Source organism: Brassica napus, chromosome C2 (assembly GCF_020379485.1).
Source record: "Brassica napus cultivar Da-Ae chromosome C2, Da-Ae, whole genome shotgun sequence".
Taxonomy (NCBI): domain Eukaryota; kingdom Viridiplantae; phylum Streptophyta; class Magnoliopsida; order Brassicales; family Brassicaceae; genus Brassica; species Brassica napus.
In genome coordinates, this window is record NC_063445.1 from 46,665,137 (window position 1) to 46,689,813 (window position 24,677).

The 24,677-nt window shown below is 38.6% G+C and overlaps 5 protein-coding genes across 7 annotated transcripts; 4 read left to right on the forward strand and 1 right to left on the reverse strand.

Annotated features, from left to right (window-relative positions):
- Window positions 1–97: 97 nt before the first annotated feature.
- On the reverse strand, window positions 98–3,656 carry LOC106376722 (mitogen-activated protein kinase 17-like). Its single transcript, XM_013816839.3, has 10 exons — window positions 3,413–3,656; window positions 3,009–3,061; window positions 2,380–2,809; window positions 2,155–2,282; window positions 1,625–1,684; window positions 1,397–1,546; window positions 1,094–1,249; window positions 880–1,017; window positions 605–792; window positions 98–519 (listed from the first exon to the last, which is right to left on the reverse strand). The coding sequence occupies exons 3-10, from the start codon at window positions 2,783–2,785 to the stop codon at window positions 294–296; spliced, it is 1,452 nt and encodes a 483-aa protein (XP_013672293.1). The 5' UTR covers window positions 2,786–2,809; window positions 3,009–3,061; window positions 3,413–3,656; the 3' UTR covers window positions 98–293.
- LOC106376723 lies at window positions 3,498–12,363 on the forward strand. 2 transcript variants are annotated; one of them, XM_048748288.1, is made up of 10 exons: window positions 3,498–3,719; window positions 10,315–10,588; window positions 10,654–10,744; window positions 10,816–10,940; window positions 11,018–11,099; window positions 11,198–11,315; window positions 11,390–11,547; window positions 11,623–11,737; window positions 11,811–11,996; window positions 12,062–12,363. In XM_048748288.1, exons 1-10 carry the CDS (start codon window positions 3,705–3,707, stop codon window positions 12,185–12,187), a joined length of 1,290 nt encoding a protein of 429 aa, XP_048604245.1. In that variant the 5' UTR covers window positions 3,498–3,704; the 3' UTR covers window positions 12,188–12,363. The 2 variants fall into 2 exon arrangements, with proteins under 2 accessions (XP_048604245.1, XP_013672294.2); XM_013816840.3 differs by lacking the exon at window positions 3,498–3,719 and adding an exon at window positions 7,581–9,716.
- Window positions 12,364–15,709: 3,346 nt separating this feature from the next.
- On the forward strand, window positions 15,710–18,963 carry LOC125581969. Its single transcript, XM_048748289.1, has one exon. It carries the CDS (start codon window positions 15,717–15,719, stop codon window positions 18,585–18,587), a length of 2,871 nt encoding a protein of 956 aa, XP_048604246.1. The 5' UTR covers window positions 15,710–15,716; the 3' UTR covers window positions 18,588–18,963.
- A 1,145-nt stretch (window positions 18,964–20,108) lies between these two features.
- LOC125582447 lies at window positions 20,109–21,318 on the forward strand. The gene is made up of 4 exons (XM_048749163.1): window positions 20,109–20,258; window positions 20,661–20,934; window positions 20,997–21,087; window positions 21,177–21,318. The coding sequence occupies exons 1-4, from the start codon at window positions 20,109–20,111 to the stop codon at window positions 21,316–21,318; spliced, it is 657 nt and encodes a 218-aa protein (XP_048605120.1).
- On the forward strand, window positions 20,369–24,381 carry LOC125581970. 2 transcript variants are annotated; one of them, XM_048748291.1, is made up of 5 exons: window positions 20,369–20,934; window positions 20,997–21,911; window positions 21,990–22,104; window positions 22,178–22,363; window positions 22,429–24,381. In XM_048748291.1, exons 2-5 carry the CDS (start codon window positions 21,664–21,666, stop codon window positions 22,468–22,470), a joined length of 591 nt encoding a protein of 196 aa, XP_048604248.1. In that variant the 5' UTR covers window positions 20,369–20,934; window positions 20,997–21,663; the 3' UTR covers window positions 22,471–24,381. The 2 variants fall into 2 exon arrangements, with proteins under 2 accessions (XP_048604248.1, XP_048604247.1); XM_048748290.1 differs by having other exon boundaries at window positions 20,997–22,104.
- Window positions 24,382–24,677: the final 296 nt, after the last annotated feature.

The window sequence follows — 24,677 nt, forward strand, 5'->3', positions numbered from 1 at the left end:
ACCCTTAAAAAGTCTCTTAAATAGGTTATGAATATAATTATTTTAATTTTACATATATAAAATTTTGAAATATATAAAAAAAGAAGAAGCATAGCAAAGTTCTAAAGGGATGAAATATTATGAATTCAAGTTCCAAGAGAAACCATTACACACAACATGACACCAGAACAACATCAACGAAGAAGCGAGAGAGAGAGAGAGAGAACAGTTAAAGTGAAAACGCATACAATAACGCACAACAATCAATGGTTTGCTGCTAAACAACTTGAAAATCATGTTTATTTTTTGGTTGACTAAGAGACTGCAGAGGAGACGCCGATACATCTGGAAGCACAGATACTATCACTCCTTACTAGACAAGCAGACCGTTTTACCGGAGTTGCTGCTGCTGTTGTCTCCTGTGATGATAACCCAGTCTCCTTGTTTGGAGTCTGTGGAGGTGTAAACACCACTGAGGACGAAGACGGTTGGGCATGAACCGAATCAGCACCCTCCTCCTCTGATGAGCACACCCGTTCCCTGCAACACAACACGAAACCTGGTTATAGTCTGATCCGCTAAAACTCATGTCTGGTTCTGTTTCAAGAAGTAGTAACTAACTAACCTGGGGAGTGAAGTGTACTTTCTCTGGACTGGTGGGGAGTTACGTTCCTCTTCATCTTCCTTGTGATCTTCGAGCCTGGCAAACTCTTGTTTGAACTGATCAACTCCGCTTGGGTATAGAAAATGAGAGTTGGTGTTCTCTTCTCCTTGTAGATACTCTTGCAACATCTGTGGATGGTACTCTAAAATCTATTTTTATATCCAAAAATAGAAACAAATCAGTTCACGACATTCCTAGAAACTCAAATGACATTTCTCAGAGAGACTTTTACTTACCTCTCTATACATGAGCTCCCTCACATCATCCCTAGTCAACTTCCTCCTTTCAAACTCAAACTCAAGCTTCGAGATAGGTTGCCTCGAAGGTTCGTAGTCTACATTTGCCAATCCTTGAAAATACGGATCAGCCAATGCCTGAACAAGGAAGCAAACAAATGCATCAAGAATCATGTACATGAAGCTGAGTATCAGTTTTTTTTTTTTCTCTGACCTCTTCAGCAGAGGGACGGTCCTTCGGATCAAAAGCAACTAAACGCTGAAGCAACTTCAGCGCCACAGGATCAATATTTGGGAACTTGTGAGTGAAAGGAACAGGATCCTTTCGCCTCATGTTACTCAAATACTTTCTAGCCTTCTCATTCCGTATCTACATTTTCCATCATAAACAGAGAGCCTCATGACACACAAAACTTTAAGAAACTTGCATCTCAATAAAAAGAGAGCAAGTTTATTCTGGTGAGAGAAGCCTCTGTATTGCGATTTAGCTTCCAGGAAATATAAAGACAAAACAAACCCTGGAGAGAGTCACTGGCGATGGAGTTCCAAGCAGATCCGTGACGAGTTCTAGCTGATGCACAACGTTTTTGCCAGGGAACAATGGCTTTCCGGCTAGCATCTCTGCGAATATGCAGCCAACGCTCCACATGTCAATCGCCGGCGTATACTGCACAAACATACCAGATCCATAAGCTCACACATCTTAACGCATGAGGCCTAATATGGAAAGGAAACAAGAATTTACGTTGGAGTAGAAGGAACCACAGAGCTCTGGAGCACGGTACCATCTTGTAGCAACGTAGTCCTTGCAAAAGAACATTACAAGAATTGGTTACTTAGCAGAAAGTACAAGCAGTGACTAAGCATTTTGTAGAGGATTGATTAGCTGCATTATTCGTAGCTACTTATTAATTTACTTTATATATTTTACATTTATATAAGATATTTTAGTTTTTGAATCTAACTATAAAATTATTTTGATAAATTATCAACATTAAATATACAAAGCAAAAGAAATTAGACAAATTTAAACAAATTTAGAATGGTTTAAATTGATTTAGAATGGTTTAAACCAATTTAAGTCGCATAAATTGAATTTTAAGAAAATTGTTTCGGATATGACCAATTCTGCAGCCTAAACCGATTTTTAGAACCATAACTTAATGCATTTGAAGTCAACACATACCTCTCTGTTACAGAACAATCACAAATCTCTGCATACTACAATAACTTAGTGAATTGGGAACTATAAGAGAGATGGATATAGAAACATACAGTCCAGAAAACGGCAGACGGGGAATCAGTGAAGGAGACACGAGCAAGTCCTAAATCACAAATCTTGATTTTGCAATCAGCATTAGCGAGGATGTTTTTAGGCTTCAGATCTCTATGGAAAACATGCGCTATACACGCAAACAAACAAGGAGCCAAGAGATGATAAGAACACCGTGATGGACACAAATCACAAGAGCTATAAAGGGGACCACCAAGAAACCTTACCTGAGTGCATGAATTTTAAGCCACGAAGAAGTTGGTACAAGAAGAATTGATGATGCTGAGGAGTGAGGTCATCATTTACCTTTAAGACATGGTGAAGATCTGACTCCATCAACTCAAACACTACATATATATCTTTGAACTCCTTCCGACAAGGAGGCAGCATTATATGTTTGATCTCCACGATGTCAGGATGTTTCAGAAGCCTCAAAAGCTTGATCTCCCTGAGTATCCGAATCGCATCGGAGACGTGTTCAAAGACATTAGTCATCTTCTTGATGGCTACTTTGCCACCAGTGTGTGGACATTCAGCAGAAGCAACAACTCCGTAGCTTCCTTTTCCAACAACTTCTTGGATCTGGTATTGACTTGCTTCACCATACTCGGTGAAAAACTCTTTCTCCAACATGATGATGATGATGATTTCTTCTCACTGTTTTGAAAAAGATTTAATCATTAAGACAAAGAACCAAAACACAGAAGGTTGGTGTCGGCTAAATGTCTAGATCTGTGTTCATCAAATGTGTCTGATCCAATTTACATACTCAGAAACATCGGATATATTGCTCTATCGACAAGGAAGAACCCTAAATTAAAAATTAAAAGAGGAAAAATAAAGAAAAAAGACATACCTTTTGATTAATCGATGGAACAAGGAGAAGCTGCAACGAAGGTTGATGAATGTCTGAGATTCAGAGAAGGAGCACACGCGATTATATATATAAATAAATTATATGAATCAGAACAGCTCAATGTAGCTTTCGTAATTACTTTATTTTTAACCCACATTTTAAATACCGACAATTTAATACCTTTTTAAACTATTTTGTTATGAACGCGTTTTTATTATTAAAAAAAGTTATAAAAAAGACAAAACAAAATCCTGAAAGTGATTTTTTCTTTTGCTGCCTGACAGAGAATATATGCAGGATTACAGAGAAAAAAACCTCATAAACAAGCTGAAGTCACTGTACAAAAGGTAAAAACAATTAAATAAAAATAGGAGGAAAAAGTTTATAAAAATGTGATCCCATACCTTATCTTATCTTTGATTCCCAAATTTCACGGAATAATTCAATAGTAATGGAGAGAGAGAGAGAGAGAGAGAGAGTTGATAAGATGCTGAGTCATGGAAGACACGGCTCGTCGCCGATCTGTCTTTCTTTTTTTTTCATTTCATCTGAGCCACAACGACATCGTTTATAGCGATTAAAAGAAGTCGCGAGGAAGTCTCTTCCTTGTTCAGCGGTTCCCACTTCCCAGTTATCCCACCATCGTTGACCATCCTTGAACTGGTGTCGTTTCAAGACGGTGCTTGACAAGTTGACATGGAACAAAGCGAGGTCGTTTTTGTATTGCTACCTTTTGTCTCTTGATTACCCTAATGGGCCAGTAATCCCTAAATGGGGGGTTTTATTAGTCAACTTTATAGACTTGGATAGTTTATTTATTTATTTTTAGCCTAAACTCTTAAAAACAACGAAATTGTTATAAAATAACTTATGATTTTATAGTATTGAAAAATTTAAATAAGAGTAAAAATTTATACCCGTAGGAGAAGATAACACTGATATAGAGAGAGAGTGTTTCTTATTAAAGGGAAGAGAAGAGTTTTCAGTGTGTTTACAAACGAACGCAAACGTTCGTATATATAGAAGAAAATTTACTGTGCAAATAGTGCAGCGGGGCCCACATCTTTTATATTTTCAACGAAAGCGGCTCATTTTTTCTTTTGACTTTCGTAACACTCCCCCTTGGGGGCCGGTGTCACTATCCGCTCTCGCTTAACGTCTTTGTTGCCTCGTTAAAAACCTTTCTAGGAAAACCCAATGGGAAAAACCATAGTAAGGTAAAAAGAGTACAACTACGTAAGCTCCCCCTCGAATGAGCAGTCATAGATCCTTCTGATGACGCATTCCAATGTTACGAACATGTTTTCTGAATATCGAAGTCGGAAGTGATTTTGTGAAGAGGTCAGCTGCATTGTCGCATGATTGGACATATCTTACTTCAATCTCTTTCTTCTTCACGAGCTCTTGAGTGTATGAGAAGAACTTCGGATGAATATGCTTCGTTCTATCGCTTTTGATATATCCGTCCTTTGTTTGAGCAACACATGCTGCATTATCTTCATATAAAATAGTTGGTTCTATATTTTCGTCAATTCCACTGCTTGAACAGATGTGTCAGCTTATTGATCTTAGCCATACACATTCTCTACTTGCTTCATGGAGTGCAATGATCTCAGCATGATTTGAAGAAGTAGCCACGAGCGTTTGTTTCTGAGAACGCCAAGATATAGCAGTGCCTCCGATCGTAAAAACGTATCCTGTTTGCGATCGGGCTTTGTGTGGATCTGAAAGATATCATGCATCTGCAAAACCAACCATTTGACCTTTTGAACTTTTAGGATAAAACAAGCCTAAATCAATGGTCCCTTGGAGATAACGAAAAACATGCTTAATCCCATTCCAATGTCTTCGAGTTGGGGATGAGCTGAATCTTGCCAAAAGATTCACAGCAAATGATATATCAGGCCGTGTACAATTTGCAAGGTACATCAGTGCTCCAATTGCACTTAGATATGGTACTTCCGGACCAAGTATCTCTTCTTTCTCCTCAGGTGGTCGAAATGGATCACTTTCAATATTAAGTGATCTAACGACCATTGAGGTGCTAAGAGGAGTTGATTTATCCATGTTAAATCGTTTCAACACTCTTTTAGTGTATGTGGATTGATGCACAAATATACCATTTTGTGAATGTTCTATTTGTAGGCCAAGACAATACTGTGTCTGTCCAAGATCTTTCATCTCAAATTCTCCTTGAGATAGTCTGATGCCTTTTGTATTTCCTTTTGAGTTCCGATAATGTTAAGATCATCAACATATACCGCGATTATTACAAATCCGGATATTGTTTTCTTGATGAAAACACATGGGCATATAGGATCATTCACATATCCTTCTTTTGTTAAATGATCACTGAGACGATTATACCACATACGTCCAGATTGCTTTAACCCATATAATGATCTTTGCAATTTTATTGCACATAACTCTTTAGGTTTGGAACTTAATGCTTCTGGCATTTTAAATCCATCAGGAACTTTCATGTAGATATCAGTATCTAATGATCCATATAGATAAGCTGTAACAACATCCATGAGACGCATCTCTAGATTTTTATCAGCTGCTAGACTCATCAGGAATCTAAACGTGATTGCATCCATAACTGGAGAATACGTTTCTTCATAATCGATTCCAGGTCTTTGAGAAAAACCTTGAGCCACTAGATGAGCTTTGTATCTCGTAATCTCATTTTTCTCATTTCGCTTTCGAACGAAAACCCATTTGTACCCAACTGGTCTCACATCTGCAGGTGTGAGCACAATAGATCCAAATACTTTTCGTTTATTAAGCGAATCAAGTTCAGCTTGTATTGCATTTTTCCATTGTTCCCAATCATGTCTCTTTTGACATTCATATACGGGTTTTGGTTCTGGATCATCGATTTCTTCATTTATTTCACTTGACATAATATATGAGAAAGCATCATCAAGGTCATTTTGTTCATTTCTATTCCATATCCTTTTATTATGGATGTAATTAATAGAAATCTCATGATTATCTTTCGATTCATGATGCTCTGATTCATGATGCTCTGATTCATCAGAATCCTTATCATTTATTTCTTCCAAAATATTTTATGCTGTTTTGGGTGCATCATATATTTCAGTTTTCTTCTGTTTCCTAGGATTCTTATCCTTAGAACCAACAGGTCTACCACGCTTCAGGCGTGTTTTTGGCTCTCGTGTGTCATCCTCCTTTTCTTGTTCATTTAGCATTTTGATACGAGCAGGAGCATTTGCAGCTGGTATATGAGATTTAGTTACCGTCTTGGTATCTACAAATGCATCAGGTAGCTGATTAGCTATACTCTGTAAATGCATAATTCGTCGAACTTCTAGTTCTGACTCTTTAGTGGGAGGATCAAGATATAATAATGAAGGTACACTCCATTTGATGTCATTTTCTACATTTTTGTTTTCTCCCCCTAGAACTGGGAATACTTTCTCATCAAAATGACAATCGGCGAAACGTGCCGTAAAAACGTCACCAGTCTGTGGTTCTAGATATCGTATAATTGATGGAGAATCACAACCAACATATATTCCCAATCTTCTTTGTGGTCCCATCTTTGTACGTTGTGGTGGTGCTACAGGCACATATACCGCACAACCAAAGATTCTAAAGTGGGAAATATTTGGTTCTCGACCAAACGCTAACTGTAGTGGGGAATACTTATGGTATGCACTCGGTCTGATCCGAATGAGTGCTTCTGCATGCAAAATGGCATGTCCCCATACAGAGGTTGGAAGTTTTGATCTCATGATCAATGGTCTTGCAATCAATTGCAGACGCTTAATTAAAGATTCAGCCAAACCATTTTGCGTATGAACATGAGCAACCGAATGTTCAACTTCAATTCCCATTACCATACAATAGTCATTGAATGCTTGGGATGTGAATTCACCAGCGTTGTCTAGTCTAACTCTTTTAATAGTATAATCAGGAAACTGTGCTCGCAGTTTGATTATCTGAGTTAGAAATCTCGCAAATGCCACATTTAGAGATGATAATAGACAAACGTGTGACCATCTACTGGATGCGTCAATTAATACCATAAAATAATGGAATGGTCCACAAGGTGGGTGTATAGGTCCACATATATCGCCTTGAATTCTTTCAAGGAACTTTGGTGATTCTTTATCGATTTTGGTTGGCGATGGCCTTACGATCAATTTTCCTAGAGAACATGCAACACATGTCATTTTATTCCCTTGAGAAATCTCCTGGATTTTCAGTGAATGACCATGTGAACTTTCTATGATTTTACGCATCATTGTAGTGCCTGGATGGCCAAGGAGATCATGCCATAATGTGAACTCTTCTGGGTTTCGTTTTACTAAAAGATTTGATTCGATCTCATCGATATAAGTATGATGTAGTCCTGAAGGAAGTTCTGGAAACTTTTCCAATATGTGTTTTCTGCCACATTTCTCAGAAGTTACATACATGTATTTCTTTCCATCCTCAGTTGCAGACTGAGTATCATATCCGTGAAGATATATGTCTTTGAAACTCAACAAATTCCTTTTAGAACTTGGAGAATATAGAGCATTATTTATGGAAAATTTTGCTCCATTTGGTAACGTAAAGTTTGCTTTACCAGTTCCTTCAATCATGTCTGCAGGACCTGATATTGTATTGACGACAATTCTTGTCGGTTTTATATCAGAGAAATATCTCCTTTGTCTCAGAATAGTGTGCGTCGTTCCACTATCTGGTATGCATATTTCACGAATCCGTTTCTTAGATTTTGCTCCATTTGCATTCTGATCCATTTCTGAAATTGTCATAAATATAAAAGGAAACATAAAATTCATTCATATAAGGAAAAAACACAATAATTATACATTAAGGTGATGTTAAAACATCATTATTTGTTTAAAACAGGAAATGTAATAATTATACATGACAATATTGAAAACTATTCAATAGTCTTATTATAAGCATTTCGGCTCTCTTCAGGAGTAATCTAGTCCAGCTCATTAGCGAAGTCGGAGGCATCGAGGTACGATGTTCCTTCAAAGTTTTCAGTGAGGTTCACTTCTTTAGCTTTGCCTTTCGTGGACTCTTGATATAACTTACAGAGATGTGAAGGAGTACGACAGGTACGGGACCAATGTCCTTTACAGCCACATCTGTAACACACTGTCTCACGCTTCTGGGTGGTATCCTCTTGAGTTTCTTTACCCTTGGAAACTTGCCCGGGTCTAACCCACTTGTTAGATCCCCTCCATTTGGGATTGTAAGTTTTTCCACGTTTGTTGTTGAAACGGCGGCCATGACCTCGATTGGCCTGGTTTCTCCTTTCCGAATTTTCTATCGCCGTAGCATTCACTTCAGGGAATGCTTTGGCTCCCGTAGGTCGGGAATTGTGGTTTTTGATTAAGAGCTCATTGTTCTTTTCAGCTAACATGAGCGCAACCATCAATTCAGAAAATCTCGTGTACCCGCATTTTCGGTAAATTTCGGGCAAGAAGTGAAGCTGTTTGTGGAAAGTGATATATGTGGAAAGTGATATATGTTTTATTCATCATTTCTGCCTCAGAGACAGGATTACCACAATACTTCAGGAGTGCAACTATCCTCAGGAAAGCGGAATTGTAATCCTCAACCTTTTGAAAATCTTGGAACCTCAGATTTTTCCACTCTTCTAGAGCGTGAGGGAGGTTGATTTGTCTCTGGTTATCGAACCTTTCTTTTAAAGTTTGCCACAGTTCAGCTGGGTCCTCGACGTTTGCATAGTCGTGCATTAGACTTTCATCTAAATGCTTCTTCAGGAAGATTATCGCTTCGGCTATATGCTCGGGTGGTGATTTGTTACCGATTACAATTGTTTCGGTTATCTTTTTCATCACCAGATATGGTTTCACGTTTGTGACCCATCCGACGTAATTTTCGCCAGTTATTTTTAGGGCCGGGAACTGGAGTTTCTCGATGTTTGCCATTTGTATTTCTAAAAACACAAAATAAAATATTTTATTAGAACTTCATAATTTAAAAACCGTTTACATTAATCATGCAAGCAATTACAAGGTGAAGCGATGTAAAGAAAATTAAACCGATATTCATCTTAAATTCACTCGGAGTAAATTCTCCAACGAATCTTATAACATAAAGAACAAGGCTACTCTCTTTTTAGAGCTCCACGTCATCAAATAGGAGAGCGAGAAGCTGCCACGTGTCGAAGCATCCAAACGCATCGCGTTGTTTAGTCTGTGGGTTATAGACGCTTTGTTTGTTGGGCCTTGCCATTTAGCCCATGCAATATAAGATTATACAAAACACAGCGCTTTGAGTTAGGTTTACGGTGGTTGTTTTGTTGCGTCTCCAGCTTAGATCGTTTCACTCCTTGCGCATCTGACCTTCCATCTCCTCCATCGCAAGACCTCAGAAACTGAACGAGCGTCTTTAATCCCGTCATTAATCTATCACCCACGATCTGGATTCAATGCGATATTTTGATGTGCGATGCGTTTGAGACGACTATAAGAAGGTATCTTTCGTTCTTCTCAGATACTACATCACTTCCGTTCTACATTCTTCTCGGAAAAAAGTGCTATGGCTAACGTTTTGGTTCTCCTATCCGATCTCCATTCCGGTCGCTCTTCCTCCGCCGTCGAAGTCCGCTTGCTCCGCTTCTGGGAGGCCAGAAACGTCCGCCGTAGTGGAGAACTCATGGGCGTCGACATGCTCTTACTCGACTCGCAGGTTAGGTTTTACATCCGCCATTGGTTTTGATTATCCGATTGAATCTGTACGCGTAGCCGCCGTCTTGAATCCATATTAAAAGCACGCCGATCAAATCTTTGGTTCTTGTTGATGCTCATAATATATTTAATTAATTGGTTCACAACTTCACTGCCTTGAGTTTACATTTGTCGGAATTGTTGATGGAAGATTTCGTAGATAATTATATAAGGTTTGTCAGTTTCTTCACGTTGGCTTTTGTTGATAATTTTATAAGATTTGTATATAATAATTTTTAGATCTACCTTATTATGATTTGCCTTAAGTTTACATTTGTTGGATTCATTGATATAAGATTTGCGAGATAATTATATGAGGTTTGTCAGTTTATAATTATGTTATTTAAGATTTTAAAATATTTGTTGGATAATAATATTTAGTTCTCGCTCATTATGATCTAAATATTTGGTTACTAGGTTCACAACTTCATTGCCTTGAGTTTACATTTGTTAGATTTAGAAAATTATTTGAGGTTTGTCGGTTTATTCAGAGTTTTGTATAAGATTTGTTTAGATTTTTTTTCTTTGTTAATCATAGTTGTGTTTTGTTTCATTTTCAGTCAACCATGATGCCGGCTACAGTTAATGTTAACCGTCTCGCAACACACCTGACTAATCTTGAAGAGGGTTCGGTCTACTCTCTTACAGGTTTTGAAGTCACACATTGTAACCAGAATTATCGCCTGTCAGACTCTTCTCTACTAATCCGGTTTACCGACTCCACCTCTTTCAAGAAGGTCACCGAACCAGCCGTTCCAATACCTCTTGAATCATTCCGGTTCCGTAACTACAGTGAAATGCTTGGTCTTGCTAATTCCAACAATCAATTACCGGGTAATGCTCCTCTTATTACCTCTTCTGATTACATATATATATATCTGATAGTCTTTTGCTCACAGATCTTATTGGCGAGATTACTGCTGTCAAGAGTACGGTAACTGACCCTCCTCAGGATAAGAATCGTGTCATGGCGACCATTAGGATGGACAAGTAAGTTTTTATGAGCTTCAGTATCTTCACAGTTGTTTTGTCTTCTTACTGTTCAGTTTCCAAAATTGCAGTGACACGTCTGTGACTATGAGCCTCTTTGACGCTCAGGCTGTTAAGATTCATAATCAGCTAGAACAGATAGGAGTGGATCCAAGGGTTGTTGTTGCAACCAGTGTGAACCCAAAGATTGTGGGAGGTAAGCAACCAGTGTGATACAAACATGTCTAGCCCTGAAATGATGTTGATATCATTCATACTCGACTTATAATGCAGGGCGTCTGTTTTTGAACGCCACATCCGGCACACACATCTATTTCGACAAGCAAACAGATGCAGGGGAACGATTGTTTTACAGGTATCAGTTTGCGTGCCATTGCTTTCAAACATCTTGATTGTAGTATTTTCTGAACTGTGCATGGGAGTGCCTAAGGACATTGTTATCTTCGTAAACAGGTTGGTTGAGCGAGACACTGGACTCCCGCCAGTAGCTCCGCTGCTAAAGAGTTATGCTAAGGTGGAGAAGCTGAGTATATCTGAGCTCAATGATTTTGTCGTCACTGCTACGTCTCAGGTTTGTTAGCATGATTGTCATGACCCATATCGAATGTGATTTAGAATTCTTAATCTGACTTTATAACAATGCAGGAAATTGATTTCATTTGCGCCGGAAAGGTGACTGGAGTGAAATTGGACAAGGGGTGGTGCTATGTTTCCTGTTCAAAATGTTTCAAGAAACTCCAACGGTCTGTCTCATCTCTCACGTGTATGTCTTGCAACAACACCAGTGCAGTTGGTGTTCTTCGGTATGTACTTACCCTAAGCGGCTTAATCATCTACGCTGAACTAACTGTGTGATTTGAAAATTTTATATGCACTAGATACCGTGTGGAGATGTCAATCGCAGACGAGACTGGTGAAGGTTTGTTTGTTGCGTTTGATGGAGTTATTGCGAAGCTCCATAACATGAGGGCCCATGAAGCTGCCAACCTCTTGGTACGTTATTTTATAAGGTGCTTTAATTGTCGGTTGAATATATACTTAGTGAACCGTACCATTGTAAATGCAGGCCGGTGATGATGTCAACCCCGAAGAAACTGATGCTCCTCCGTTTGTTCGAGACATGGAGGGAAAGTCATACACGTTCCAGGTGAAGGTGGGCCCATACAATTTCACAGCAAATCATCAAAGCTTCACCATCTCACGTATTCTCGGGGAGGGTGAACGTGCGCCACAGCCTGAGTTTGTTGAAGATGTAATACTCTTATATCCTCCACTACCGTTTCTGCTTTGAATAAATTTAACGTTTTCATTCTATAGGGTGGTGACGATGACAATGGAGATGACAACGACGGTGCTGGCTTGGTGAGACGTAAGATGAAGGATGGTGGATGTAGCAAGTCCGCAGGGCCATCTGCTAAGTCTAAGAAGGCACGGAAGGCATAAGTGGGAAGGCAGATACCCCTTCTCAATAATAATAAAGTTTTTGCTTTTTTTTCAATAGACAATTATGCATTTGGTGTTTCTCCTTTGGTGTTTTTATCTTTGTTGACAATTGCGTTTTCTTTATGAACAAGTATGCATTTGGTATTTCCCTATTTATTATTCCATGTTTCGTGATAGCTTATAATTTTATCTACCATTATTAAAGATCGAATTATTTTGCAAAAATGATATTGTTTATTTTCCTTGGGAATAAACCAGCTAGCGTTACATAACATCAATTTCCCATAAAATATTTTTAGTTGTTTATTTGTTTCCATTATGTGGATTTAGTATATTTGTCCACTTATTACCTTCATGGTGATTAGCATGTTCCTATAAAAAATCAAACAAATAGATCATTGTTTTGGCGGTGGTCTCTTTGCGTTACTGATTTCATAAAGTACAAGCGCTCCTGTAAATATATATTGTTTATTCTCTCTTTATTGACATTTGAGTTGTTCCTTTTTTTATGTTATGTGCTATCTTACGGCTTTAACTATATTTATAAAACATCTAATTATTTTAGCAGAACTGTTAACGTCGACCATTTATACAGTATTATTATGTAAATGTCACAATTATCATTCCATCAATGGTTTTTTTTTAAAAAAAATGATCAGTTAGTATACAATTTATAAATTTGTTCGGTATTGAATTTAATATCTTATATCTTTTATGTTATAAGATATTAGTTTAGATCATTTAAAAATATTAAAAAAAAAATACACCTAAATAGCTAGGTACTAAAAAATATATTATTGACAATCATTACATAGCTTTGGAATATTTATCGATTACACCTATTAATATTCAAACTGATAAATGTTTAAAAGGTTATAAATTCTCTCTGGCATGTTTACTACCGTCACTATGAACACAATTCCTGATGCAACTCTTCACATACGCATCAGTCACTTTGTAACTGCCAATTAAATGCCTCGCAGAAGGCTGTATATGTGGGACGCTAGATCGTCAGCAATACATACACGTCCCTCATGAACCCTCAAGATCCACTAAACAACTGAGAAAAACCATACTCGAAGATTTCTTTACGATGAGGTTATGGTGAAGAATTCAACTGCCCAATCCTCAGACGCATCTAACGTTGCTACTACCTCGATTACATGTTTGTATTATCTACTTATCCATATCAGTCGGCGAATTTTTTATACTTGAGTTTTACTGACATATTAAAGTTCCGGCTCGACCCTTTGAACAAAAACTAAATTTTCAACCACATTCTCATACGGTCCAGGTGCAGCGCGACATGTGAGGGCTGTCATTCGAGCATCTAAGAGAAGACAGCCATCGACGAGAGGTTATGCATTTATTTTGTTTTGGAACATATTAACTGAGAGTTGGGTCCGCATGTACTAACACAGACTACACGTTTTTAAAATTTACTTCTTAGATCCAACTGAGCAACCAAATAAACGAAGAAGAGGGAGACCGTCACTTAAACATCAAAGTACAACACACACATTTTATAAAGAAAAATACATAGAAGTGAATATACAGTGTCTAAATAAACATCATATTTCTTTTTGTCGAGGTCAATGCTCTTCCTCGAATGGAGATACTGACGTGCTTCATCGGCCGTGGCTAAATGAAATATACAGAGTACCTGAGTCATCGCATAACAATAATCAAGCGAGCAGCATACCATCTGGTACACAAGAATTATGTTGAACAAATAATTGCTGGTTTACCGAACTTTCTGTTTTCTAATCACGACCACGTTGCAGGTTCTGCTAAAAAAGCAAGATTTCTTAGGAAGGCACTATGTGTACGTAAGAAGGAGTCGCAATTCACACAATCAAGCGATAATAAAGGTCAGTGTTGTGCTCAACTATTCGTATAAATAATAAAGACAGAACTGTAGTAAAACATATTCGGTCAACACACAATCTAATACTCTGGCCCATAATATGTTGTGATCAGGAAAAAGGAAAAAAAAAAGTGATGCCAGGTACGAGATAGTATCATGTCCATCATGCAACGCTTTACTGTGGGCTGGTGAAGCTGTTGGTGGTGATATCAACCGCGGGGAAGGACAGTTCAGCATTTGTTGTCAACAGGGCAGAGTCAGGCTACCACCCGTGCGAGAAGCACCGTCACCCCTCAAAGAACTTCTTGAAAGTAATAAATTCCGCCCCAACATCAGAGTAGCTAACAGTCTGTTGGCATTCACATCAATGGGTGCTAATGTGGATCACAGTGTAACTGGTACTTCTGGACCATTTACATACCGGGTCAATGGACAGGTTATACACAGGATCGGGTCTCTACTACCTGACGATGGTGCTCTGCCAGAATATTTACAGTTATATATTTTTGACACCGATAATGAGCTAGAAAACAGAAAAAGAGCGTTCACTCAAGGTTCCTCCTCTTTGGCTATCCCTGACAGTATTATTGTTCAGTTAATTGAGATGATGGACAAACATAACCACCTTGCAAAGACGTTTCGTCACGCCCGTGATAGATTTAAAGAGACTGGTACCATTGAGTACAGTATCACTCTGGTCAGTCAAACTAACCTTGGACGTCAGTATGATCTACCAAGTGCGAGCGAGATTGGTGGATTGATTGTTGGGGACCTATCTGCGACGTCTGTTGGTAGAGATATTGTTGTGGAGCTTAAATCATCTGCTTTGCAGCGAATAAATGATCAACACCCCCTGATGATGAGTCTCCAATATCCATTGTTGTTTCCGTACGGGGAGACTGGATATAACCAGAGACTGCCATATGAAGGTCCTCAGATGTCTAAAATAAGAAGAGAATATATGACAATGCGTGAGTTTTACGCTTATCAGTTTCAGACTCGGCCAACTGAGGGAATGACAATCATAAAAGGCGGGAGATTGCTGCACCAGTATATTGTAGATGCATACACTGCAACCGAGCAAGAGAGATTAAGGTTTATTCTGTTGAACCAAAAGAAACTCCGAGCAGATTTGTATAGCAACTTGTGTGATGCTGTGGAGAGCGGAGATTCAGATGCAACACAGCTTGGCAGGAAGATCATTCTACCTTCTTCATTCACTGGTGGTCCTAGGTACATGGCTGAGAAGTATCAAGACGCAATGGCTATATGTCGGTGGTATGGCAATCCTCATCTGTTCATCACAGTCACAGCAAATCCAAACTGGGTGGAGTTAAAGCATCATCTGGACGCATACGGTGGTGAATCTGCTAATAGCCGACCCGACCTTGAATGTAGACTGTTCAAACTCAAACTGGAGGAGATGGTTTCTGATTTCAAGAAAGGAGTTTTCTTTCCCAAAACTTCTGCAGGTAAACACTCTTTATCGTTATATTAGCATATTAATTTATATATGTTACATACTCAAATTGTGTTATTAACTTGATTGTTTTTTTTTTGGAAAATTTAGTTGTATACACCATTGAATTCCAGAAACGAGGACTGCCTCATGCCCATATTTTATTATGGTTAGAAGGCATTAAGAAAGAAGCAACCACCTCAATGATTGATCAGTATATATCAGCTGAATTGCCAGACAGAGATGTAGATCCTGAAGGTTTTGCATTGGTCGACCGCCATATGATTCATGGGCCATGCGGAAAACGTCGACCAACATCACCTTGCATGGACAAGGGAGAGTGCACCAAGGCTTACCCTAAGCCGTTATCAGATCATTCACACATTGACAAGTCTGGGTTTGTCAGATACAGAAGGCGATCAAATCCCAAGCATTTAGTCTTGAAGAGCAATATTGAGATAGGGAATCAGTACGTTGTCCCTCACAACCTCAGTCTCCTTAAAAAATATCAGGCCCATATCAATGTTGAATGGTGCTGCAGAACCAGTGCAATCAAATATCTTTTTAAATACATTACAAAAGGTGTTGATCGAGCTACTGTTCTTTTAAAGGAGGTGGAAAAAAGAGGCGATGGGAAGGAGAAAAAGAAAGAAGGGGTGGATGTGGTCAATGAGATAGATAGATATATGGAATGTCGATACATCTCTGCATGTGAGGCCTCATGGAGATTATTTGCCTTTCAGATACATCACAATCAACCTAATGTTATTAAGCTGCCTGTACATCTACCAGGTCAGCACTATACTGTCTACGACGAGTCTTCTAACTTAGAAGAAGTTATTTCAAAAGAAGACATCGAGAAAACGATGTTAACTGCATGGTTTGTAGCATGTGAAACGTATGAAGAAGCACGAGACCTGACGTACGTTGAGCTCCCTACTAGGTTCGTTTATCACACATCAGGGAAACTATGGACCCCCAGGAAAACGGGTGGAGCAATAGGCAGGGTGGTTTACGTCAGTCCAGCGGCCGGTGATAACTATTTCTTGCGGATTTTGGTAAATGTTGTTAGAGGCCCAAGGTGTTACGAGGACTTAAGAACAGTTGGTGGTGTGGTGTTTAAAAAGTATAGAGAAGCATGTTACGCACGCGGTTTGCTTGACGACGACAGAGAGTGGCATGATGCTATAGAGGAGCCATCATATTGGGCTACTGGTCGCCAGCTCAGACGGTTGTTTATGATTATCTTATTGTTTTGTCGAGTTGTAAATCCACTGAAGCTTTGGGAACATACCTGGAAGTTCCTGGCAGAAGACATCCTCTACACGAAACGCAAAGAATTCAGATTCCCAGGTCTTGAGCTCAACGACGACCAGCTGAAGCAATATACTCTCATCGAGCTCGAGCAACTCTTGAAGGAGAATGATCAGTCACTTGCGGACTACCCTGACATTCCATTGCCTGATGATGCTATTTTGACTGAGATTTCAAACACAGTGCTGATGCAGGAGTTGAGTTATGACATTCAGCAGGAGAATGAGACACATACAGAGTTGTTTGCATCAATGAATCAAGATCAGAAAATGGTATATCATGCAGTGCTTCAATCTGTTGATAAGCAATCTGGGCAGTTGTTTTTTGTTAATGGGGCAGGAGGTACAGGTAAAACATACCTATACAGGACCATCATCGCAAAGCTTAGATCAACCAATAAAGTTGTTATCCCAGTCGCATCATCTGGTGTTGCTGCGCTATTGCTCCCAGGAGGAAGAACAGCCCATTCTCGGTTCAAACTGCCGCTTACACTGAGCGATGTGTCAATGTGTAATATTCCCAAGTGTTCTATGTTGGCTTCATTGATAGCAAAGTCGGATTTAATAATCTGGGACGAAGCTCCGATGGCCCATCGCCAAGCATTTGAGACACTTGACCGTTCACTCCGGGATTTGTTGAGTCCTTCAGATCCAACGGCTTCCGACAAACCATTTGGTGGTAAGACCGTTCTCTTGGGAGGTGATTTCAGGCAAATATTACCAGTCGTGCCTCAAGGAAGACGTCCAGACACAGTCCTTGCATCAATCAGCAAATCTTATCTATGGAAAAAGGCAGAAGTTTATACTCTTTCCATGAACATGCGATTGGAAAAAGAAGAAAGGGAATTTGCTAAATGGATCCTTGAGGTTGGTGATGGAACAGCTGATACCATCCTCTCTCATACGAGCAGCAATGAAGAGGGTGAACAAATTGTTGTGGACCAAAGATTCATGATCCCTTCAACAGATAAACCACACGAAGCACTAGCAGCTGCGGCATATCCTGACTTCCTTCATAATTATCGGAACAAGAAGTACTTGACAGAGAGAGCGGTGCTGACACCTACAAATAGTACTGTTCATGAGCTAAATGCATACATGCTGTCCCAAGTTCCCTCACAAGCTAAAGAGTATTTGAGCTCCGATTCCGTTGAGCTGGAGGCCACACCAGAAGATGATTGGAGTAGCCACTATACTCAAGAGTATCTTAATTCTCTTGAGTTCTCTGGACTGCCTAACCACAGACTATGCCTGAAGGTGGGGTCCCCGGTGATGATGCTGCGTAATCTTAACCAAGCGTATGGGTTATGCAATGGGACACGGATGATAGTCAGTCGTGTAGGTGACAGGATAGTAGAAGTTGAGATCATGACTGGCACACAAGTAGGCAAAACAGTGTTGATCCCTCGAATACAGCTTTCTCCTCTTGACACCGTGCATCCATTCACGTTTTGCCGCCGTCAGTATCCTCTGCGCTTATGCTACGCAATGACAATCAATAAAAGTCAGGGACAAAGTCTCAAACAAGCTGCTTTGTACCTCCCTAGATCGGTCTTCACCCATGGCCAGTTGTACGTAGCTTTATCTAGAGTGACATCACCAGAGGGGCTTAAGATATTAGACGATTCTTCTGATTCGGACGGTACGGACGGAGTAAGAAATATTGTGTACAAAGAGATCTTCCAGGGCCTCTGTGACAGAAAGGTTTACATTCAAGTGATTTTCTTAATATGTCAGTCTCATACGGATTGTTTCGACTAATAACCAAATCAAAATGCTTGCAGGGAAAGAAGGCACTGTGGACTTGAACATCCAAAAATCATGTACTTCTACTGCAGTTTTATTCCACCTTATGCAGTTCTGTTCTAATCAATCATATATCCTTCTCATTTTCTCTGTTATTTTCAGTGTGCAACCCTCATGGATCAAATGGTGAGAACACTTTCATTCCAGTGATTGGATCAAGCGTCAAGTATTATAACTTCATATTCTGTAAAAGACATTGGCGTGACTGTGAACATAGTGTTTCTTCTAACACACGCAATTCATCCTATCTGTTATCAAACTTTTTGAATTTTTCCACTCATTTACCCAGTCCTTACAATTTCATTATTACAACTCCATTTAATATTATCCTCTTTGGTTCCTACTCTATTATTCACAGTTTGCAAACAACATATTAAAAACATATTACTCAACAACATATGGAACCCAGAAGAAAAACGTTAACAAGTCATGGCATGCAACAATGTATTCTATCACCAATGTATTCTCGACTGGATGCGCTCGAATAAAATATTCTTTACCATCCTCATGAATACTCTACACCTATTAACCAGGCGGAATAAATTGGTAAATAGTGTTTGATAAAAAAAAATAGAAGTTTATGATCTGAAGCACGCAATGCATCATGTTTGTTATTTACCTTTAAGATTTTCCACTTTTATTTTCAGTCATTACAATAGCATTCTAAAAAGTCGATTTTATCAATCCGGTTTAGTTGGCAAACTTAACCGGACATGTTATTGTCTTTGTATGTATATTAGTTTCGTGATACTTCTATTTCACTAATTCCTTAACATTAAGTTTTACAATCAAATGAACCAAAATAACAAATCAGACCGAACATGAAATTAAATAAAAATTTACAGGTTCATCAAAACCCCCCGTACTTACAAAATTGTATACATTACTAAAATGACTCAAACTGCATCTGAACTCTTAGCAACACTTATCAAACTCTAGAAAGGCACTGATCTTAGAACAGCTTACATATACTTCTGAGTACACGATACAGTCGAACACTAAATAAGTCTACCCCAAAAAAAAAAAAATATTAGATGATAATAATCTAGAAATACTAAATATAAATCTAATAACATACAGTGCAGCCTATTAGAACATGGCGTTACTCCACTTCCAAATTTCGCGTAAAAAAACGTCATTGGGCCTTATCAACATGCAGCCCATAATGACACGGATTTAAAAACATAATGTCACGATACGCAACGTTTTGGATCAGGTTACGCTGGGATTTCCTCGCGTCTCTAGCTCGAAAGTCGATTCACCTTGCGCATCTGACCCTCGGTCTCCTTCATCGCTCGAACTCATAAACCGACCAAACAATCATCTTTAATCACCCCCTCCCTAATTAATCTATCATCCACGATCTCGATTCAATGCGATGTGCAAGGCGTTAGAGTCGACTATAAGAAGGTATGCTTGGTTCTTCTCATAAACTACATCTCTTTCGTTTTAAACTAATCAAAAAAATACAGTACTATGGCTGACGATTTAGTTTTCCTCTCCGATCTCCAGGCCGGTCACTCATCCTCCACCGTCGAAGTCCGCTTGCTCCGCTCTTGGGATGCTAGAACCCTACGCCGTGGTGGAGAACGAATGAGCGTCGAGATGCTCTTGCTTGACTCTCAGGTTATGTTTTACATCCGCCGTTAGTTTAACGATTTCCCGACTGAAAACAAATATTCAAATATTATATATCTACCCGACGATCATTTTTTTTATCTTCCTGATTAAAATATATAATATAAAAAATATCCAATAAGATTTATTTACATATTTACATCTTCATACATATTTGTTAGATTTATTTACATATTTACATCAAATTTGTTAGATTGATTTACATCAGATTTGTTAGATTTGTTGGATTTATTTCAATAAGATTTGTTAGATAGTTGTATGATATTTGTTATATATCCTCACGTAAGAATTGATAGATTGATAGATAATTATATATTTAATCAATTCTGTGGCACTTTCTTTTATTCCATCTGTTTTTGTTAATTGTATTTGTGTTTGTTTCATTTTCAGGCGACCATGATGCCGGCTTCTGTGAACGTTAACCGTCTCGCAACGCACCAGACTAATCTTGAAGCGGGTACGGTTTACTCCCTGACCGGTTTTGAAGTAACAAGGTGTAACCAGGATTACCGCCTCTCGGACTCTTCTCTACTAATCCGGTTTACTGACTCCACCACTTTCGAGAAGATCACTGACCCGGCTGTTCCGATACCTCTTGAATCATTCCGGTTCCGTAACTACAGTGAGATGCTTCGTCTTGCTAACTCCAACAACCAACTTCCAGGTAATGATCCTCTTATCATCTCCTCCGACAACATATTTAAGTTTCTGATAGTCTTTTCACAGATCTTATTGGTAAGATAACTGCTGTCAAGAGTACGATCACTGAACCTCCTCTGGACAAGAACCGTGTTAGTGCAACCATCAAGATGGACAAGTAAGTTTTTATGAATTATGATGTCTTAACAATCATTTTTGGAAATTGTAACTACAATATTCTCACTGTTATGCCTTCCCACAATGCAGTGACACATCTGTGACTTTAACACTCTTTGACGCTCAAGCTGTGAAGATCCATAACCAGCTCGCTCAGATGGCGGTAGATCCACGAATTTGCGTTGCAACCAGTGTGAATCCGAGAATGGTGGGAGGTAAGCAACCAGTTTAACACTAAAATGGCTGCCTCTGTAATGATGTCGAGTTCATACATATTCTACTCATAATGCAGGGCGTCTGTTTTTTAATGGCACAGCCGGCACACACATCCATTTCGACGTGGAAACAGTTGCCGGGGAAAGTTTGTTTTCCAGGTAGCATTTTCCGAGACATTACTTTTAAACATACCGTGACTATAAAATTCTCTATTTGTTCATGGATGTGCCTAATCACATTGTTATCTTCGTAAGCGGTTTGCTTGAACAAGACACTGGGCTTGCGCCAGTAGGACGGCTGGTAAGGAGTTTTGCTAAGGTGGAGACACTGAGCATAGCTGAGCTGAACGATTTTGTCCTCAATGCTTCGTCTCAGGTTGGCTATCATAGTTGTGATACTCTATATGGAATGTAAATTATCATGGTCGTATCCTAACTTTACAACCATGCAGAACATTGATTTCATTTGTACGGGGAAAGTTACTGGAATCAAGTTAGACAAGGGGTGGTGCTATGTCTCCTGTGCAAAATGCTTCAGGAAACTCCACCGGTCTGTCTCATCGCTCACGTGTCTATCTTGCAACAACACCGATGCAGTTGGTATCCTTCGGTATGTACTGACTCTGATCAAGTTAAACATGTACGTTAAACTTGATGTGTTATTTGATACATTTATTCTACGCGCTAGGTACCGTGTGGAGATATCAATTGCAGACGAGACTGGTGAGGGTTTGTTTGTTGCGTTTGATGGAGTTATGGCGAAACTCCATAACATGAGGGCCCATGAAGCTGTCAACCTCTTGGTACGTTCTTCAATTCTGTGATTTATTTGTCAGCTGAATATATACTCAAGCAATCGTATCATTGTACATGCAGCCTGGTAATGATGTCAACCCCGAAGAATCTGATGCCCCTCAGTTTGTTCTAGACATGGAGGGAAATACATACACGTTTCAGGTTAAGGTGGGGCCATACAATTTCACGGCAAATAATCACAGCTTCACCATTTCACGCATTCTCGGTGAGGGTGACCCTGAGCCACAACCTGCGTTCGTTGATGATGTGAGATCCTTATATTTGCCCTAGCGTCTGTTTTTTTACCTGCATATAACTTTTCCATTCGATAGGGTGCTGCTGATGACAATGGAGACGACAACAACGATGTGTAGAATCGGCCAAGTTGCATGCGTGGAAACGCATACTACATTCTAAATAATAATGAAGTTGTTTTTTCTTTTTAAACCAAGTATGCATTTCGTTTTTATACTTTGCTGTTTATCTTTTTTGCCATTCGAGTGTTTCCTATATACACAAGTATGCATTTCGTATTAACATATTTCATAATTTCTACTATCTGTTACCTTATAGGTCGAACTAAATCTATTATGCCTTGGCAATATTCCGTTTCTTTTTTTCCTTTTACTTATAGATTATGACCTTATACAATAGAAAACAAATTTTGGTGATCATATAGCTTACCATCTCTTATTACATGCTCAAATTTTAGTGATCATATAGTTAAAATATACTTTTACCCTTTAATACATATTTTTTGGTCATTTTTGTCATTAAAAATTATTTTGTAACAAAAACTAAGAAAACTATCTTAAAAAATTATTAACATATACATAATATTTTGAAAACCACAACTCCGTTAGAGATTAGATACAGACACTATAAGCCAACTACAATATATATTCGTTTAACGCAACAAAACACTTTTAACTACCAAAAAATGTCATTGTACCAAGTAAAACAATACAAGCATAATTAATTAGCCTTTGACCAAAAATTCAACATTGCAAAAATAGTTGCGTCAAACACATTAAATTTTTGTTACCTGATATCTCATTGTAACTGAACCATTCTTCTAAACCAAAGTCTCCGATGTAAAACAATTACACGAAACTGCTTCATTAAAACCCCATCTACAAACACTCTATATAAACATCCAACCCGTGGAAACATACATATAAAACCTGTTATTCCTAAAATTATCAGGTGGAAAAAAAAACACTACAAATGGTATCTGACATTTCAGAACACAATTATGACTCGGACGAGAGCATTGGTAGTTCTGAAGAAAACTCCTATAACATACCCCCAACCATCTTTTTCAAGAATCAAACCCTCAGTTACTTTGTAGCAGAACCACTCCGTATGCTATACAACTTCAGTGATTTGAAGAATGAATGTTTAGTTGCTGGCAATCCAAGGGCTCACTACATAGAGGGGTTGCTTCAATACTTTCAGTGCCGTAAATCTATCAAAGGACTTGACCATCTTCGTCAATCCGCAGATGGAAACTATGATAATGGTACCTATATTTATGGTATTTTAATGTTGTGCAGGGGCAACTTTGCTGAGGGACAATATTACCTCGATATGTTATCCTGGAAAACTAATCAGGACAGAACTACCCAATGCTTGACAATGCTTAAGCAATCCCTTAAAGCAATCAGGGTCAGTGTGAAGGCAAAATATGTAGCAAATACAGACACAATGGAACCCTTAGCAGATTGCAACACTCATGCGATGGATAGCGCATGCGAGGATTGTTATTACTTTAAGAAGATGAAAGAATTTGTTGACTACATTCGCAACAAAAAACAGTAGACAACACAGATCGGTCTTTCGATTTATTTTACAGGTGTTTTGTATTATGCTTATGCGTAATAATATGAATTTGACCGCCTCCTACCCGAGCCCATAAAGAAATTAGGGAAAATAAATAATTACTAAACCTACTAAATAAAATTAAATATTATCCTAATTTAAATAAATTTGGAACAAATAAATTATTAAATAATACGTTAGTATCAAATCAAATTTGTCTGAAGAGAGATCAGCATGTGTTTTGAACATAAACCAAAAGCATGGAAGGGAAAATATACACTTTCCAGGTCAAGTCGACTACTTATGATGACTGCAAAACACATACAACACCTTCCGAACCATGCAGATCTATCACCAACCATATACAAAAATTCTTAAAAGATTTTCCAAAAGATTCTTAAAAGATTTTCCAAAAACAAAATTATTAAAAACGGTCCGTCTCGCCATCAAATCCCGCGCGTAGCGCGGGCACCGCCTAGTAAACCATAAATAGAAACAAAAATAAAAATGGCACATAGAAACAAAAGTGCGCGAATCATCTTTCTTGAAATGAAAAATCGGAGGAGAGCGATTTGAAATTTTTGAGAGAAGATGAAATGTTTTGGATGATGAAATGGAGTGAAAATGAGTTGTATTTATAGATGAAAATCACTGTTCATGACCGTTGGAGAAATGGCAAAATTTTTGAAAAATTTTCTTTGTGACCGTTGGGAAATCGAGTGCACTAAAAATCAGTCTGAAAATATCGTATTAAACAGTC